Raw genomic sequence first — 18,235 nt, forward strand, 5'->3', positions numbered from 1 at the left:
TGAGAGCAAGTAAGATACACAACAAGAGTTAAGTTCTCTTAGACTTTACAGTACCTTTGGTTAGAAGAAATGGTTCCAGCTGGCTTCTGTTCCTGTACAGCTCTGCAGATCCTTTTGCTCATGGGCCTCAATCGTGGGGACAAGAGGGAGGACGTCTGGGGACTCCTGCACTGCAATGGGAAGGTCGGCAGGAGCAATGGGCAAACTTCAATTCAGTGGCACTTCGTTGTTTCAGCTCCTCGCGTCTGACGGCAAATAGCAACACTGCAGTTCTCGGATACCACTTCAGACCTTCCTCGCATCTGGAGTCCAGCACTCTTTTGAGGTGGCTCAGGCTTGGTCCGTCCTGCTTCAGGGAATTCTGGAGGCTCTTCCTGGCGCTCGGGTCCGACTTAAAAGCGATCCACTCGATTTGGTGTTTCTCTCACTGGCATTTTGTTTCCAGCAGCAGCAGTGGAAGTACAGCCAGCTTCAAGAGGATGTCCAAACAAGTTCACTTTGGAGTTGATTGGTCCCACCAACTCAAGGGGAGAAGTCGTCCTTGCAGGGCTTCTCTAGTCAAAACAAATTCAGAAAGCTTCACAGCAGCAGGGCTTCACCGGGCAAACCAACAGTCCAGAAGTTGCAGCAGGCATCTCTTCCAAGTTCTTCTTCGGATTCCTTCATCCAGTGGTCGACTCGGCCTTCCAAGCCAAAAGCCTTGTTTATTATGCAAGTTTCTCCCATTCATTCCAGCCTAGCTGCCAATCACACAGCAGGGTGGCTGTCCTTGCCGGACAGCCAGCCGGCCAATCACCTATGGGTGCATTCATGTAACCAAGGGGATTAAGCACAGGGAGTTTTGGGCACTTCCATACTGGAACCAGATGCAGGCTTCACTTGTGAATCCCGCCAAAGGCAAAATGAAGAAAGGGACCAAACCTGGTTTGGCGCGCAGAGTAAATCTCAAGAAGGACCTTTCCAGCAAGAAATGGTGAAAAAAGAAGACCGGGGCCATTTTGACAAAATGGGCCCCATGGGTGCTTTACTGCAGCTGCTCACGCAGCCCGCGGTAAAAACACACAATGGTAGTAAAACGTAAACCACTGCCACCAGCCATTCATTGTAGAAAGGGTAACATAAAAACTAGACAAAGGGGGGGGTGCTAAGTAACCCTTCCAGCACCCTATGGTACGATATTGTATGTTGGGTCTAGAAATCTAAGAGACTCCCCTGTGTCACTGCACTGAAGGTGCTTTGTGTCACAATGTAGAGATGATGCCTATGGCTCCCAGTGGCTGCGAGGATCAAGTTAAAAACCCTCTGCATTGTCCACAAGGCCTTCTGGGGCCTCAATGCCTTCAACTCTCTCTTCCTAACAATCTTCCCTCTCGAGCTCTTCGCTCATCTGCCTCCAACTCCCTTAGGGTCAGTCGCTTCTCCTAGCAACGAGTTGGTGGAAGATCTTTTTCTTCGGCTGGGGCCTCCCTCCCTGCCTCCTTGAAACTTGAGGAGAACCATCTCCGGTTCCGGGAGCACCTCAAAACCTTTTTCTTTGCCTCTGCTTTTTCTCCTTCTCTCCCTTGCTGACCTCCTGGCTGAAACTGTATCTGCACTGGCTACCTAGCCACCCTCTGATCTCAGGCCCAGGTCTCACCCCCGCCAGTCATTCACTCCAGTGCTGCCTGCCTGGCAACCCCCGCACTTGGGGACTGTTTCTGTCTCCCTACAGTCCCACCACCAGCACTTGACACCTGATATCTGCACCTACCTATGCACTTGCCACCTTGGCCGTTACTTTACTATTGTCTTTATTCTATGCCCATGTATTCCACTGTCCCTTCCCCCTTCACCCTGCACTTTCCCCATACCATTCACCTGCGCTATCTGAATGACACCTGGCGTGGTAGGATCGTTGTCTGTCCTCCCTTTGTTCCCCCTCCCTTGCCTTGTCGTGCCTTGAAACACTTGTGTATCAGTGTGTTATAAATGCCATATCGTATATCATATCATATTGTATCATATGGAGTTTGTCAGACTCCAAAGTCAAAAGAAACACAAGAGTCCAAATCACAGAAAAATACATAAGAGGGTGGTTAATAGGTTCTCACTCTCTCCAGGTTTAGAAAATGAAAAGTCCTAAAGACTAGCAAAAAAGCTTGGGGTCTCTAAGGTAGAGAGGAATTAGCACATTTCTGAGAATTCTCCCTAACAATGACTAAGATACAGAAGGACTCCCATTTCGCATAGCAACTCCCTAAGTTACTGCCTCTCGGACCATCAATAACACCAAGACATGTCATGTTTTTGCTTCTCTGCCTCTGTGTGGCACTGTCTGCAGACCTGTGGGATGATTTCTACCAATTTCAGAGAAGACCATAAATCATTATTTAACATTTCCTTTCACAAATCTGTACATCAGAAAACATGGACTTCAATTCCTATAGTGCACTGTGGGGCAGTTCTCATTCCCCGGTTATTCCTATGCATCAGTCTTGGAACCACAATCCCCAGAAGCCCTAGGGATCAGTGCTGCTTTCACTTTCCCAGGACCGGAGAGGGAGGAGGCAGATTACCTTCAGGTATGCCGCTCCGGCTGCTGCTAATTGACCTTCTTCAGCTGAGGGCACTTTAGTATTTAAGCTACTGCCTACAGGAGCACAGGGTCTTGCAATGAATTTGCTCACACCCCTTTGTTCCTTGATCCTCTGAATTTTGTTCTTGCTGCTTCTGCTCCTGTTCCTGTGTCCTGTGCTCCCTGCCTGGCAGCCCAGCCACTCTGCCTACTCTTCCCTGGCTTCTGCCCTGTGCCTCTGTGCTTCCTGCACTGCAGCCCTGCTCCTCTGCTTGCAATCTCTTGTTCCCTGTCTGCAGTCCCTTGCACCCTATCACCAATTCTCTTGTTTCATGCCTGCATTTCCTAGCTCTGTGCCCACAGTCCGTGATTACTGGCTTTAGCTTCCTAGATTCCAGTCCTGAGTGTCCTTGTTCTCTGACTACAGTTCCACCCTTGTTATTCTAGCCCAGAGTTTCAGTCCCTTGTATTCCTGTTTCATGCTGCATTCCAGTCATTGTTATCCTAGTCCAAAGTTTCAGTCCTGAGTTTTCCTTGTTCCTGGTCTACAGTTCAGTCTGCTGTTCTTTGATTCCGGTCCATAGTTTCCAGTCATCAATTCCAGTCTCCTGTACCATTGCACTTAGATTCTTTTCTACTTGCTTTTCCTCTTTCATTCCTGGTCTCTGCCCTGAACCTTGCTTACTTTGACTGCTTAGTCTTCCCTAGATATTTCTGTTACCGTTCTTGTCCGCACTCATGCTTCTGTTATTCCTTTGTTCAGAGTTTGGCTGCTGGGTTTTCCAGCAGGCAATCTCTGCCCCTTCCTTTGCCTCATTTTCCTTTTAGTCATTGTGTTGTGTTCTGTTCCCTCAGCGGGCATCCGTTGTAGGTTCTTGCTGGACCCAAAACAGCTTGTTTCGTGTAAGTACACTCCTTGTTTGTGCCCTAGGGTCCAGACACAGAAGCCACACTTGCTGCCCCCTTCCATCGGCTTGCAGGGTGTGGTGCTTGTAAAAGTAACATGCACCGACGCATTGAGCTTCCCTTATATTTGTGGGTAGTATCTAGTCCGACCTGTGTATACACCCCTAGTGGGATTCCTCATTGTGTGTCTAGTGCATGGTTCCCATCCCTTCTTGTTCAACATTGACGTCTGCCCTTTCTTCTTGTTCCGTTCTGGCATGTATTTGAACTCTTAGGGAAGGGAAGCCTGATGTCTTGTGAACGGCTTTGAACTTGGGGAAGGGGAAGCTGATTACAAGCCAAGGGCTGGAAGAAGCTCTGATCTTTATTTTGAACACTACTTATTTTGATGCTGACATCCCTGCACGTTGTATACAGTTAGTTGTCAGGGCAAGTATAGGTTTTGGACACAGTCAGACATTTGATTTGGACTTCCTGACACACACTATCCTTTGTTTTCTTTAGATAGGGAAATCCCACCTTAGCATAGGGCAAGTTAGGCCTTACTACATCCTGCCTTTTAAGTTAATAAACCTTTTGTGAGCGAAACTTGAACCTGTTGTCTGTGACTACCTCATGATGCCTTCACACCCTGCAAACAAAGAATCCAATCATATTACTCTGATAAAGTATTGGTGATTGTCTTGGAGTTATGTGCAACAGAGGTCCCACACATTGGGTGTGGTTGCACATGCAGCCCAGCACCTTTTTGGTCTGAAATTATATGCTGATGCGCAATGTGCTCCGGTCGTGTCCCCTTCCCAGTAAATACCTCACACAAGGGTGGAGGCAGGAAAGGGGATTGTGGACAGTAATAGTCACTACTGTGAGAGTCTTTTACTATTATATATTATGGCGATACAGTGATACTTCGATGTTTGTATAATGGTAGCAGTAGTTAAAGCAAGCTCTGGTCTAACATTGCAAATTAGTGACACTTTAGAAGATAACACAGTTCTAGGGGAGCTTTGCTGACACATCTAAAGCACTGTGTACCCATACTTTGGCTGAGAACATAGAGGGAAGCTTCAGTTCACTGCTCTGTGTTCGTGGAAATGTTTTTTTCTGCCGTGGATTGACGAGGGAGTGAGAAGGAGTGAAATGTGCCTTATAGCATTTTAAGAGCATACTGCATCATAAAATCCACATTACAAAGAGTTGCCACAACATAACTACCTGCATTGCTCTTGGAATTTGGATTGGACTGGTAGTGGGAAGAAAACGGGCTGCTCACCATGAGCCAACCCCACCCCAACCCCTCCTGCTGGGGTCTTTGAGAGGTTAATAGAAGAACACTGAACAATCACAATAGGTCTCGGACTCGGGAAACTAGGTAAATGGCAGACTGGGTCCCAACACACATGTCGCTGGAGAGGCATCGCCCCAATGCTCAGGACTGCATTTCTAGCTGTAATGGCAGGTAGTCACCTGCTTTGGCACTACCATGGCAGTATGCACGGAGGAGGAGGTTGGTTGCCTACATTGGTTTTTATTCATGTCTGTGTGTCTCTCTTTTCGTCCTCTTTCCCTGGGATAATAGATGTCTTGGACGAGAACCAGAGCAAGCTGAGTGAAGATATGATGGAGTTCCGCAGAGATGCTTCCATGCTGAATGTGAGTCCTTTTTCTAGCCTATGTAGTTGTGCGGCAGTTCCTTTATCCTGTGTCACCACTTGTGCTTCCCTGCCAATGTAAGCTATCTGAACACCTGTCTGAGGCCATCTTCCTGGAAAGACCAGCAGACAGAGCGTCTTTCCTATTGGAGGGTGGTTGTCACGTTATGGATCGAAAGGAAACCTGTCACATAGATTTGGAGAAATGGAGCTCAAGACCTCAGTAAACGAGTTGCAGCATGGGGCCTAAGAAGCGGGCTTGTCTCAATGTGACAGAGAGACTGTTTTGATCGAATAATTACTTGTTTTAATCTCATGTGGTGGATGCGCTGCTGTTGCACTGAGCTGAACACTTGAATACCGCAGTGCAGGTTACACCTGCCAGTTTTTTTGTTGCAAGTATTTGCCTGATTTTCAGGAGGTAAGAAGGCAAGCATGCTGCAAAGCTGCTTGAAACAAAGCTTCACCTTATAGCACCTTTTCACCCACAGATCCCTGTACCTCCTCTCAAAGTACCTGCTCATCCTCGAAGCCCTTCTTTTCACATTATAGTTTCTGCTCAGCTCACCCTTGGAGCCCCAAAATTCACTTACGATACTGTGCACTTCATCTGTGGCTCACCCTCGACCACGGACACCTCAGCACCTACCCCACTGCCCTCTTCCTTGCTGCACTTGCATGTTCTGAATACTCACAAGTAGGTTTGCCCGTCTCTTTCCCACACTGTATTTTTTAAATATTTTAATTGTATGGCAATCCCATGTTCCCTCCCTGTTGCCCTGTGGGTGCTTTGAAACAGAATTAATTTGCTGTACAAGCGCCTAACAAGCAAACAATAAACAAACAAACAAACACTACATTCTTCATCTGAGTCCAGGATGCATCCCTTTCACTTCACCTCCGCTTTCCTCCAGGATTTCCCTTAACATCTTCTAGTCCCGCCTCGGTCCCAAACTCTGTCCTCTGTTGTAGCCACACAATAAACCAACTGTCCAGTTGGGTTTTCTATGCCCCTGTGATTGCACGACTTGCCATCAGAGGTTTGTGCGTTGTGTTCTCACTTCTCCAGCATTAGATCTTTCATAGATTTACATGCTTTGAATATTCCCTGTTGTTAGGCTGTGAATCATCCCTAACATAGAGACGTTTAAACTTAACTGAATTCAGTCACTTGTGTGCACTAGTATAATCAATTTTGGGTGATATTGCCCACATCCAGTTGGAAAGGCTCCCTTAGCTCCGCCCATAGTGGGCATTTTTAGATTTTTTTTTTACTGCACGTTTGTGTTGGGAGTGCGCAAATCTCTCTCATTATGTTCGACATTTATATTCGTATAGAATCTTGAATTTAGCCATCTTTGACAAAATCGTTGTACAACTTACAGATCATCTAACCATTTCCTCAGATGATGAGGAAGAAGGACAGTTCTCGCCTTTCAGCCCTCCTCCTGATGTACCTCAACCAAAGGTAGTACACACACCATGGCCCCCAGGGAGGCCATGGCCAAGTAAGAAGCCTTTACTGCTTCACCTCCACTGACACCTACAAGCAGAGATCTCTCTCTGGACATTCTTAATAAATTAACCACTCTGGTGTCCACCCTGCAACCGACACTGATTGTGACACTCAAGACGATCAAAAGTCCGTCTACACTACCGACATGGATGAGTATGCCGATAACATCCCGGCATGGCGAACCAGAGGAAATCCCCACCAATATACCATTTTAGTATATTTGCAATTGAACTTGAGGGTGCTAGTCATACAAGAGAAATGCAGAATGTGTGATTGAAGTTAAAAGCTATTTTAGATTGATTTCACTCCATTTTAGTAAGCCTATGAAAATATGTATTTTAGGACAGTTTTTGACGCGTGATTAGAAACTCAATTACATTTATTTTAAATTGTTCAGAGAGTTCCTTATACAACCACATATTTACTGCGTGGTAGGCCCCCGTTAGTTTGTCCTCTGCGCGTTGCATGTTGTGAGGCGAGCAAAAGGAACTACATGCCCTAGAAGCACTGGGACGAGGCGCAGCTGTTGCACATCACTATGGGCAACGACAGGGCTTGACGTAAAGCCTGTTTAGGCATGTTTGCAGCCTGAGAGTCAGCATTCGGCGTACATCGCTGCTCCTATGCTCTTTGGATTGTTGACAACATGGCAGCTGCTAGATTGTACCCTGAAGGCTCCGCCACAGCCAGCTACAGGTACACCAATATACAATTGAGACATTTTGATAATGGGCTGGGCTGTTTGAATTTGAGAAGTCTTGACAAACTACGTTCATATGGCCTATATAAATACATAGACGGGAAAAGGAAGAGTGAGGCAAAAAAAGAGGCAACGATTTCATTAAAGTCTGCATCAGTAAAAGCCCACTCTGCAATAGCACACGCGGTGAAGGTGTCCAAATTAATTATGGAGTATGATTTAGATCTCCTTTTTATTTCAGAGACCTGGTTTACAGAGGGCTCCCAGTCGATTTTCCAGAAGCTGGTGCCAGAAAACTATATAATTCAATTTATTAACAGGACTGGGAGAAGAGGAGGGGGCATGGCGATAATATATAAATCATCCCTCACAGTCTCTCATTTGGAGACATTGGATTGGGGAGATGACAGGCAGTTTGGGGAATTTTCAATCTCACTTTCCCACACAAGGACTGTAAAGGTGGTGGCAGGGTATAGACCTCCAGGGGCTGTAGCAGATTTTTTTGAGAAACTGGATGTACATCTAACCCTGAACGGGAGTAAACATACAGAATTATTATGTGTGGGGATTGGAGTGTTTGGCTATAGGATGAGATACATCCCAATTCAGTCGCTCTGGCCCAACTTCTAGACAATCATGGTCTATAAATCATGACAAAATTGATGTCACATAATAAAGGACACTGCTTAGACATGATAGTAGCAAGAAGGGGCGGGGTGTGTTTCTTGGACACAATCCCCATCCACTGGTCTGACCACAGTGTCCGACTATTTGGAATAGTGGGAATCCCCTCACCAACACTGGCTGGACGGAAAAACATTTCGGCTAAGGAAGTTCAGGACAGACTTGCTAGCATAGATGATACACTCCCTTGTGAGGAGTTTTTTTAAAAAGGGTCAGATATTCTGGCGGACATCTGTGATAAATACGCTCCTCTTAAATTGAAATCTTCAAAAAAATCTAAATCCTGGTTTGGACCATCTTTGAGCTTGATGAGGAAACGGGTACGACGGGCTAATGAAATCCGGAGAGTACGGTAAACGGAGAATGAGGCAGCAAAGGCGAAAGCACTATTAAAAACCTATATAATAGCGCTCTTCGAGGGCAAAAAAAGAGTTTCTGCACAAAGAGATTGAACAGTCCAGTAATCAACCAAAGGCACTGTTTGACATTGTGACTAGATTCAGTAATCCCACATGTATGATAGTGCCTACTGTCCATACACAGGCAGAAGCCAATAAATGTAATGATTTCTTTGAAAAAAAGATTGGGGTTATTCAGGAAATCATAGCTAGCGAGAGGGCACATGAGGAAGGAACAGAGCTTTTGGTAGAATGTACCACAGAGGGCATGGAGAATATGAAAAAGAGCTTTCATTTCCAGTTGGTAAATGAGAATCTGGTTCAGGCATTAATACTAAAACTTAAGCCAACCAATGATAGAATCTTCCCCATGCCGGCGGGCCTACCTAAAGCTTTGGTGACTAATATCACCCCATTTGTCACTACCTTTGTTAATAAATCCCCGCAAGCGGGGCAGGATCCGATGCCACTTGAGAGGGCACTAGTGAAACCCCTTCTTAAAAAACCTAGTCTAGACCCAACATTGCTTAAAAACTGTCGGCCAGTGGCCACCCCGTGCGGGCCCACTAAAATACTGGAGAAAGTGGTCTGCAGCCAATTTCAGGCATTTGTCGATACGGAAGGGCTCCTGGATGACCTGAAGTCAAGTTTCTGTCCGGAGTAGGATGACCTACTGGAGGCCGCGGACAGAGGTAAATCTACAGCATTGTTAATGCTGGACCTGTCCGCAGCCTTCGACACGGTGGACCACCGGATCGCACTCCAACATATAAGCAAAGTTGGGAGAGCATCTGAACAGGTGACACAGTGGTTCAACTCCTTCCTTAAGGATATGACACAACAGGTGGCTTTGGGAGGGTTCCTCTCTGAAATAATGTGTCTGAAATGTGGAGTCCCTCAGGGATCTTCACTATCTCCTTTGATCTTTAATTTATACTTTCGTCCGGTATTTGACATCTTAAGAAAACATGGTCTGCAATTCCACTCGTATGCAGACAACACCCAAATCTATATTGAAATAGATGATTTGGAGGATGCATTCGAAAAGATGGAGAACTGCATGAGAGAAATTAAGAGCTGGATGTCAAATAACCAATTGCAGTTGAATGCATCTAAAACCGAACTCCTGTTGTTCCGACCGGAAGGTAAAATAAGGCAGGAGAAACAACAGCTCTCCCCTAGAATACTAGGGGAAGAACTGCAATATTCAAAAAAAGTAAAAAACCTTGATGCCTGTGGCAGGAGAATCTGGGTGGAGAAGCTCAAGTGGGTGCCAAGTTAAAAGCAGTCTACCACTCATTGCGGGTACCAAGAAATGTGCTCCCATTTGTTACAAAGAAAGATCGGGCAATAGTGGTAGGGGCAGTTACTAACTCACACCTAGACTACTTTAATACCCTACTGGCAGGCCTGCCAGGGTATCAGATAAATATACTGCAGAAGGCTCAGAATGCAGCAGTTAGGCTTATTGGGCATCTAAGCAAGTGGGACCATGTGTCCACTTTATGTAGATCACTACATTGGTTATCGGTCGAGGACCGTATTAAATTCAAGGTGGTGTGTTTGATGGTTAGATGCATTTATGGTCTTGTACCTGGGTATCTTGTTGCTAAAATACACCCACATCGCCCCACGAGAGATCTGCATTCAGGAGATAACTTGTTGATGCACGTTCCCAGATCAAAACTAGTGTACAAAGGAGATAGGAAATTTGCAGTGGTCAGACCTAGAGACTGGAACCAGTTACCACTAGAGATAAGAGTCTCCTCATCCATGGCTCTCTTTAGGAAGAGGCTAAAAACCTTGTTATTCAAAGAAACCATGAGTGCATTTCCTTACCGTGATTCATGTACCCTACATTCTCGTGAAATAGTTACCATCTGCGCCCAAATGCAGTTAAGTCTGTCCGGTGCGCTTAATAATATTAAATCAAATCAAACCTCACGATGAAATCAGGTCTTTGTTTGCCTTTATGGCCCGGGCAGCAAAAATGGAAAGACAGCATCATATTCCAATGGAGGGAACAACATAGAAAGGCTATATTTTCTGTACGTCTCCTAGACAATATTTGAGAGGATAGCCTCATAACCATGACCCATCCCTCCATGGCGGCTGCAAAGAAAGACCGGTTCAATAAAAAAAAGCAGGGTCCCAGATTCTGCACCTGTCTGCCTGCTCACACAACCCATTCCTGATTCGGTGGTGTCTGCAGTGGCCTGGTAACCATCTGCCAACCCATGTGTGTCATGCTCCATCCCTTCATACAAGGAAGGTAAAAGTTTAGATGCTTTTGGGAAGGTCATCACCACGGCTGCCACCACCATTCATGAAGGCTGCAAGAGCCATGGCCATACTCACCATATATGACTGCGAGTTGTGCTTCAAATTGGGACCTCTTTGAGAATGCCTTCCTGAAGACAAACAGGAGGCACTGTTAATCTTCCACGAGGGTGAGGCGACTCCGGACCACACAATTTCAGTTTCTGTGGACATCGCAGATACTGGATTTTGCCAGCTCACAAACAGGACTGTGTTGCGAGGACAGGACTGACTGAAAGCAACAACCTTCCGTCCAGGGGTACAATTCCATGTGGTAGAAGTGCCATTAGATGGAATAGAATTCTTTGGCAAAAAGGTGAATGAGACCCTGCAGTCTATAAAAATGTACACAGACACTGCCCTCTCTCTGGGCATGCTACAACAGAAGTGCCGGTCCTTTCAGACCAGGAAATCCTGCGTTAGCTGGACGTCACGGGACTACAGTCCCACCTATCAGTCCTCATCATAGAAGACCCCTTTGTACGCGTCCACAGACTAGTACAAAGGAAGAACCCAGTCCTACAGAGGTACTGGACGCTGTTGCTGCTCCTCGCATTCCAAGGGCCAGTCCTCAAAGCAGCCCTGACCCACCCAGGGCCCCCCTCCCTCTGTCTTCATCACCCCAGCGGAGAAAGCAGACTGTCAGAGTTAGTCCAGAAGTGGGAAAACATCACCTCCGACGAATGGGTGCTATCCCTCGTCCAGTGGTGGAATATACTAGAGTTTGTGAAACCACCACCAAGATTCCTCCGCTATGCAAGGCAGAGAAGCTTCATCTGCTGCAGCGGGAGGTACAGGAACTGCTGTCCAAGGTAGCAGTGGAGAAGGTCCGAGGCGCACAGCAAGGATCAGGAGTCTACTCCAGATAATTCCTGGCAATCAAAAAGTCAGGGGGTTGGAAGCGTGTTTTAGACGTAAGGGTACTAAACAAGTTCCTAAAAGCCCACACATTTTGTATGGTTACGCTGCAGCAGTTCCCATCTCAACTGCAGCAGGGAGACTTCCTATCATCCTTCGACCTGGAAGACGCGTACTTTCACATCCCTAGTCACCACTCAACCCTGCTACCTGCTGTGTGTAGTAGCTGGAGTCCATTATCCATTCAAAGCTCTTCCTTTCGGCCTAAGGTCAGCCCCACAAGTGTTTACCAAATGCATCTCTCCAGTGGTGGCACATCTATGTCAAGCAGGCATTCAGTCTACCCATATTAAGACTGGTTGGTAAGAGCGCCTTTGTACACCATTACACACAACACATCTTCAACCATCCGCTGTCTACAGTCCCTCGTCTTCTGAACAAACTTTCCAAAGTCGTGCCTCTTTACTGTGCAGCAGGCGTTTATACCTGGGTGCAAAACCTGACACACTATCCTGCACAGTAACTCAGTAACTCAGAGGAACGGGTGTCCACCTTCCTCCGTAAGGTGAACTATCTAGCCACTTCAGCAGCTGTGTTAGTCAGCAGTTACAAGTCCCTACTGGGCATGATGTCCGCATTATATATTATCCCCCCTGCTCAACCACTGCAGACTGCACATGAGTTCCTAGACGCTCAATGGGTGCAAGTCTCCAGGTCCTGGGAGGGCCGCATCCCACTCGCACAGCAATTCAGGGACAGTCTGAGCTAGTGGTCCATCAAAGCCCACCTTGTCCAAGGCGCCTCTTCAGGCTGCCTAATCATCAGATCACTGTCACCATGGACGCCGCTCTGGAGGGCTGAGGAGCTCACTCAGGAGACCTTTATACTAGTGGTCTCTGGACAGAGGAAGAAAAACATCTTCACATCAATCCTGGAACTGCGGGCTGTTTTCTGGGCACTGAAGTCCTTCCTCCTGCAACTCTGCAGAAATGTTGTGCGTATCTTCGCAGACAACCCGACCACAATGTTCTACGTCTGCAAACAAGGAGGTACAAGGTCTCCACACCTGTCATCAGAGGCACAGACACTCTGACACTGGACACTACAACACCAGATGTTCCTGGTTCCTTTTCACCTCCCAGCAGTTCAAAACACAATGGTGGATTCACTCAGCAGAGCGCTCCGCTCATGCAACGAGTGGGATCTACAGAACGATCAACTTCACCAGGTGTTCCAATGCCATGGCACACCAGAGATAGACCTGTTTGCAACCTACAGGAGCAAAAGATGCAAGTCCTTCTCCAGCAGATTTCCCCACCCAAGAGCCTGGGGTACACCGTCGCATTCCCATGGGATGGGTCATTTCTAGATGCGTTACCACCCATCCCTCTAGTGGCATGAGTGTTGAGCTTCTATAGACTGTATCGGTACAAACTAATCTTAGTGGCCCCTGCATGGTCGAGACAGTTTTGGTTCTCGGACCTCCTTTCTCTTGTCAGAGACTCCACTCAAGATGTACCCTCACCCCGACCTGCTATCCAGGAACAAGGAGAAGTGTTTGATCACTTGGCCTCGCTCCTGTGTTCCTAGAATTTGGTTCCATCCCGCTTCCTCCAGACTGCAGGGATGTCCTAGCTCGTGGTCACACTCACTCCACACTCGTCTGTTACAGGAGCAAATGGAAGAGGTTCCAAATCTGGTGCAGAGCATGCAAGTTACAACTCCAAACCATCCAGCCACAGGGCATAATACCATACTTGCTGTCTTTAGCAGCAAGAAGGTTTAGCGCACTCTTCGATCAAAGTGCACTTGGCCGCCGTCTATAGGTACAATCATGCTCCTGGTGCTCCTACCCTGGGGTCACTCAGACTAGTGAAGGAATTACTAAAATGGAAATTTAATTCCTTCTCGCCTGTCAGCCGACCAGCCCTGGCCTGGGAATTATAGTCCTGTCCAGACTCGTGAAACCACCCTTTGAGCGAATGCACAAAGCCTCTCTCAAGTATCTTTCTTGGAAAACTGCCTTTTTGGTGGCCATAATATCCGCCCGCCGATTCGGCAAGATACACGCTTTTTCCGCCAATGCATGCTTCTTATTTCACAAATCCATGGTCATCTTGCACACTAACCGTTTGTTTGTGCCTAAGGTGCCACCTGCTTTCCACCTCAATGAGGCTGTGGTGCTTCCAGTTTTCTTCGGTTTCCCAACCTCTCCAGCCGAGTATTCATTACACTCTAGACGTCGTGCGAGCACTCAAGTATTACGTCGCCCGCACAAAGATTTTCCGTCAAACCACTCAGCTCTTCGTGACATTTGGTCCCTCTAGAGCAGGGAAAGCACACCCCAAGCCTTCCATTTGCAGGTGGATACCAGCGTGCATCTCTTTCTGCCACCAGCAAGCTTCCTTTTCTTTCTGGGACCTCCCTGATGGCTTTTCTTTCTGGGACCCCTCTGCTGGACTTTTGCTGGGCAGCCACTTGGAGGTCGGTGCACACATTTAACAAATTCTACTGTGTTGACAGGGATTCTGCGGCAGAGTTCTGTGTTGGCCAATCTGTTCTTCGTACTGTATGAATCTATGAAAGATCCAATGCTGGAGAAGGAATAAGTTACTTAACTCCTATTCTCCACCATTAGTATATATCATAGATTATGATGCTTGTTAATCTGCTTAGAATCACATGCTGTATATATGGTCCAACATCCAGTGGTAACTGCAGAGTATTGCATCTTGTCTTTCGGGGACCGAAAGGGGGCGTCGGCATAGGCGTGTCTGTAACACTATCCCTATCGTGACGTGTGTAGTACCCAAAATCCCTCTCGCCCCGAGGTCCCTCAGATTGTTTTTTTTCCGCCCAGATAACTGGTCGCCCTATAACAGAGCTCTTACTAGAGACATTGTTTATCTTTATCGAATTGTCAGTTTATTCCCTGTTAAGTCACTTCGCCAATAAGAACATCTTCGACAAAGACTACGGGGGAATCGTCTACGGCTGTGGATTTCGGCGCCTAAGATCCGGCGGCTGGATTGTCCACGTGGTTGGGCCCTTTGGCCGACGTATACAGTAGGGAGAGTGCGGTCGGGATGGCCATATTGTTTTAGTATTTCTTTCCTCCTTTCCCCTCCTTTCCCTTTTGGTCTGGTCATCCTTCCCTTTTGCTATGGAAAGGACTCCCTTTAGATTCTGCCCTAAGTGTAGGGTCAAATATCCTTGGAAGGACGAGCACAGGATGTGTAACGCCTGTCTCCCCCTAGAGCACGACGAGAAGCGGTGTGCGGCGTACAAACTCCTTCGGCCCAAGACCCTTAAGGAGCGCCGTGTAAAGCGGTGGGCATGTCACGCATGGAGCTATCCTCCCCTCCCCGCCTCCCCCACCGCCACACCAGCCGAAAGTGACGGGGGTACTTCGGAAGACCAAACATCCAACGCGGATGTCATAGACTTTGAGGCGGACACTGCTAAGTCTGCCACGCCCGTCCCAAACCCTTCCAGGCTCGACTCTGGTCTTGCTACAGGGACCACACCCGACGACAGGGGCGTACAATCCCACAACACTAAGCACACAACCCCTACGCCAATTTCGACGGTTGCGTCGAAAAAGGTGAAAGCGCTAACGGGGCTGCCGAAATCTTCGCCGGTTCCCACGTATCGCTCTGATCCAAGGCCTTCCCCGCAGCGCATGGCGACTGGTCAAACAAAGAAGACTAAGGGCGCTACTCCTACTCTTACACAGGTCGAAAGTCAGGAGCCTGACGTTTCGCCGAGTCCCAAGGCCTCTATAGGCCCAAAAGATACGACTAGGCCTCTATCCGGAAATTGCAGCCTTTGCCTCTCGAAAGATTCAGCGACTATCCAAAGTAGCATCGGAAGGATCACAGCAGCGGTGGGTCTTATCCCAGTTCTGCCAAGGATTATAGGTCAATCCGCGGGAAAGTTTTCGGCGGATTATGCTCCTGGTTCCGATGGGACTTAAGTAGATAGTCAAGGGACTCTCTGCAACACCCTTCGAGGTTCCCGTCGACGCCAAAGTACAGAGAATGTCACTTCTCCTCGCGCCGGACTGTTCGGGTCCTCTAACTGGACTACAGAAAAGTTTGAAGGTTGTATGTATCAGCTGGAGCGGATCATCGCCTCTTCAGATTATCCGCCCCCGAAAAGAGCACGGGTAGACCCTAACCCTAAAGTTCAAGTAGGTCAGTCTCGGGTTTCCCAACAAGAATACTTGATCCATTTGGATACTTATAGAGATATCTATAATGAGGAAGAAGAAGCATCCTTTCTCGAAAACTATGAGGAGGATCAACAGGACACAATAGACAACTGGGAGGTGACCCAGCAGGAAGGTGAAAACCCTTGGACACAACAAGATCAGGACTCTGATATTTTGGTCCTGGATTCTCCTCCGTCCACTCCGGCTCGCCAGGCCTCCCCTGTGGATGACCAGGTGGCTTTCAACTCCATGATGAAAAAAGTGGCAGAATTCTTCAAAATTGCCATTCAAGAGACGGTACCGGAGCAGGATTTCGTGGAGGATATTATTAAAGAAAAACCTCCAGCCAGCCAGTCAATCCATCCCCCCCCTCCTTAACTCTGTCCGGAGACGGGTAGCTCCATCTTAGGTTACACCTGCTCAGACACGGGCAGTGAACCCGAGAGTCGAAACACTACTTCGGCCTTCCCCTACCGACCCTTTATATATCAAGGGGCACGCTATCCCAGACTCACTGGTAGTGACTACCACTCGGAAGATGGAAGGGGTATCCCTTGCCACGGGAGAATCACCACCGGACAAGGAGTCTAAAAGGTTGTATGGCCTGGGCAAACATGTCACGTCAGCAGCTGAATACACCATTTGGGTTGCTAATAATACTATGTTATCAGCAAGCTTTGCTGATGCCCAATGGAACTTGCTCCAAGAAGGCCTCCAGGAGGTTCCTGAACCAGCCAGAACAAAGCTTCTCGCCATTGTTTCGGAGGGAAAACTGGTTAATCAGAATGTGGTAAAGAACACCCTGGACACTGCAGAAACAGCAAGCAGGAATCTTGCACAAGGTACTCTTCTAAAAAGACATGCATGGCTGTGCACGTCGGGCTTCAGACCTGAGACCCAGGCCTCTCTCATTAACAAACCCATTAAAGAGACTAACCTCTTCGGGAAAGCAGTGGATGAAGCGTTGGAGACGGCCAAGAAGGAGCACGAGACCATTAGGTCTTTGCACCAGATTACACAGAAACCCTCCTCCCAGAGGGGTAATAATTCTCAGCGGTCCTTTCGAGGACAAGCCCGTGCCGCTCAGAACAACTACGGCACGATAACTTCAACACAAATCAAGCATCCGGAAGCCCTACCTACTACCCCCCAAGGGGTCAGAAACGTGGCAAAGGTAGAGACAGAGGCCCCAATCCCAGAGGAGCCTCAGCCTCTGGTCAGAAAGGACCACCAAGTCCAGGTCCCCTCCCATGTCTACCAGGTCGGGGGGGGACGATTAACATCTTTCCTCAAGGCATGGGAGGGGATAACTTCAGACCAGTGGGTCTTAAAGACGGTCGCCCGCGGTTATTGCGTGGAATTCGCCAGACCTCCACAGTTCAGACCGCTGCGATCACGACGCCTTTCACCGGACCATCTGCAGATCCTCATCCAAGATGCGGAAGCTCTGCTGGGAAAGGACGCTATAATAGCCGTCCTGATTCTTCAGGTAAACGACGGTATCTATTCAGTGTACTTCCTTGTACCCAAAAAGGATCTCACCATGCGTCCTGTTCTAGACCTGCGCCCAGCGAACAAGTTCATAAAGCCCCAGAAGTTTTGCATGGTAACACTACAGGAGGTGATCCCATTGCTGAAACAGGGGTACTTCATGGCAACATTGGATATGAAAGATGCATACTTTCATATTTCAATGTTGCCAGCGCACAGAAAATACCTAAGGTTCATGATTCAGGACAAACACTACCAGTTCAAAGTACTCTCCTTCGGCATCGCCTCAGCGCCAAGGGTGTTTACCAAATTCCTGGCAGTGGCAGCAGCACCCCTGTGCAGACTATCATTCCCAGTTTACCCTTACCTCGACGACTGTCTCATTACGGGGGACTCGTTCAACGCTTGTTTTTCGAACACCCAAAAAACAGTAGATCTCCTCTTCAGCCTGGGGTTTTCAATCAATGAAAAGAAATCTAACTTAGTCCCCAGCCAAGTAAAACAATTTCTGGGTGCGCTAATTCGGACGGAAGACGGCCTTGTCTTCCCCTCCAGCGAGAGGGTTCAGAACATGCTCTCTCAGGTTCCTCAATATGTAGCCAGTTGGGAGGTGACAGTACGCAAAGCCATGCGTTTGCTAGGGATGATGGTGTCATGCATATACTTGGTTCCCCAAGCGCGGCTGTGCATGTGTCCCATGCAAGAGTGGCTCAACAGCAAGTGGTGTCAGGCCAGCAGACAATGGGAAGATCTGTTAGTTGTCTCGCCAGCCCTTGTTCTCACTCTGCAGGGGTGGTCAAGAGAAAACCTCTTGAAGGGGAAGACCTTCACCACCCCTGCAGTGGAAGCCACTCTTACGACAGACGCATCTCTCATGGGGTGGGGGGCTCACCTGCTACAGCAGACAGCACACGGAGTGTGGTCCCCTCAGGTAGCGTCCAATC

General features: G+C 47.9%; 1 protein-coding gene across 3 annotated transcripts in view; it reads left to right on the forward strand.

Moving 5' to 3' along the window:
* The window catches only part of TRAF7 (TNF receptor associated factor 7), a 932,052-nt gene that overhangs the window by 542,837 nt on the left and 370,980 nt on the right, over positions 1-18,235 (forward strand). For all 3 annotated transcript variants that reach the window (XM_069647334.1, XM_069647335.1, XM_069647336.1), the window contains one exon: positions 5,040-5,113. In XM_069647334.1, coding sequence (XP_069503435.1) covers positions 5,040-5,113 — 74 coding nt within the window. The remainder of the gene's footprint in view (positions 1-5,039; positions 5,114-18,235) is intronic.

Source organism: Ambystoma mexicanum, chromosome 2q (assembly GCF_040938575.1).
Source record: "Ambystoma mexicanum isolate Mex_15411 chromosome 2q, UKY_AmexF1_1, whole genome shotgun sequence".
NCBI classification, from domain to species: Eukaryota; Metazoa; Chordata; class Amphibia; order Caudata; family Ambystomatidae; genus Ambystoma; species Ambystoma mexicanum.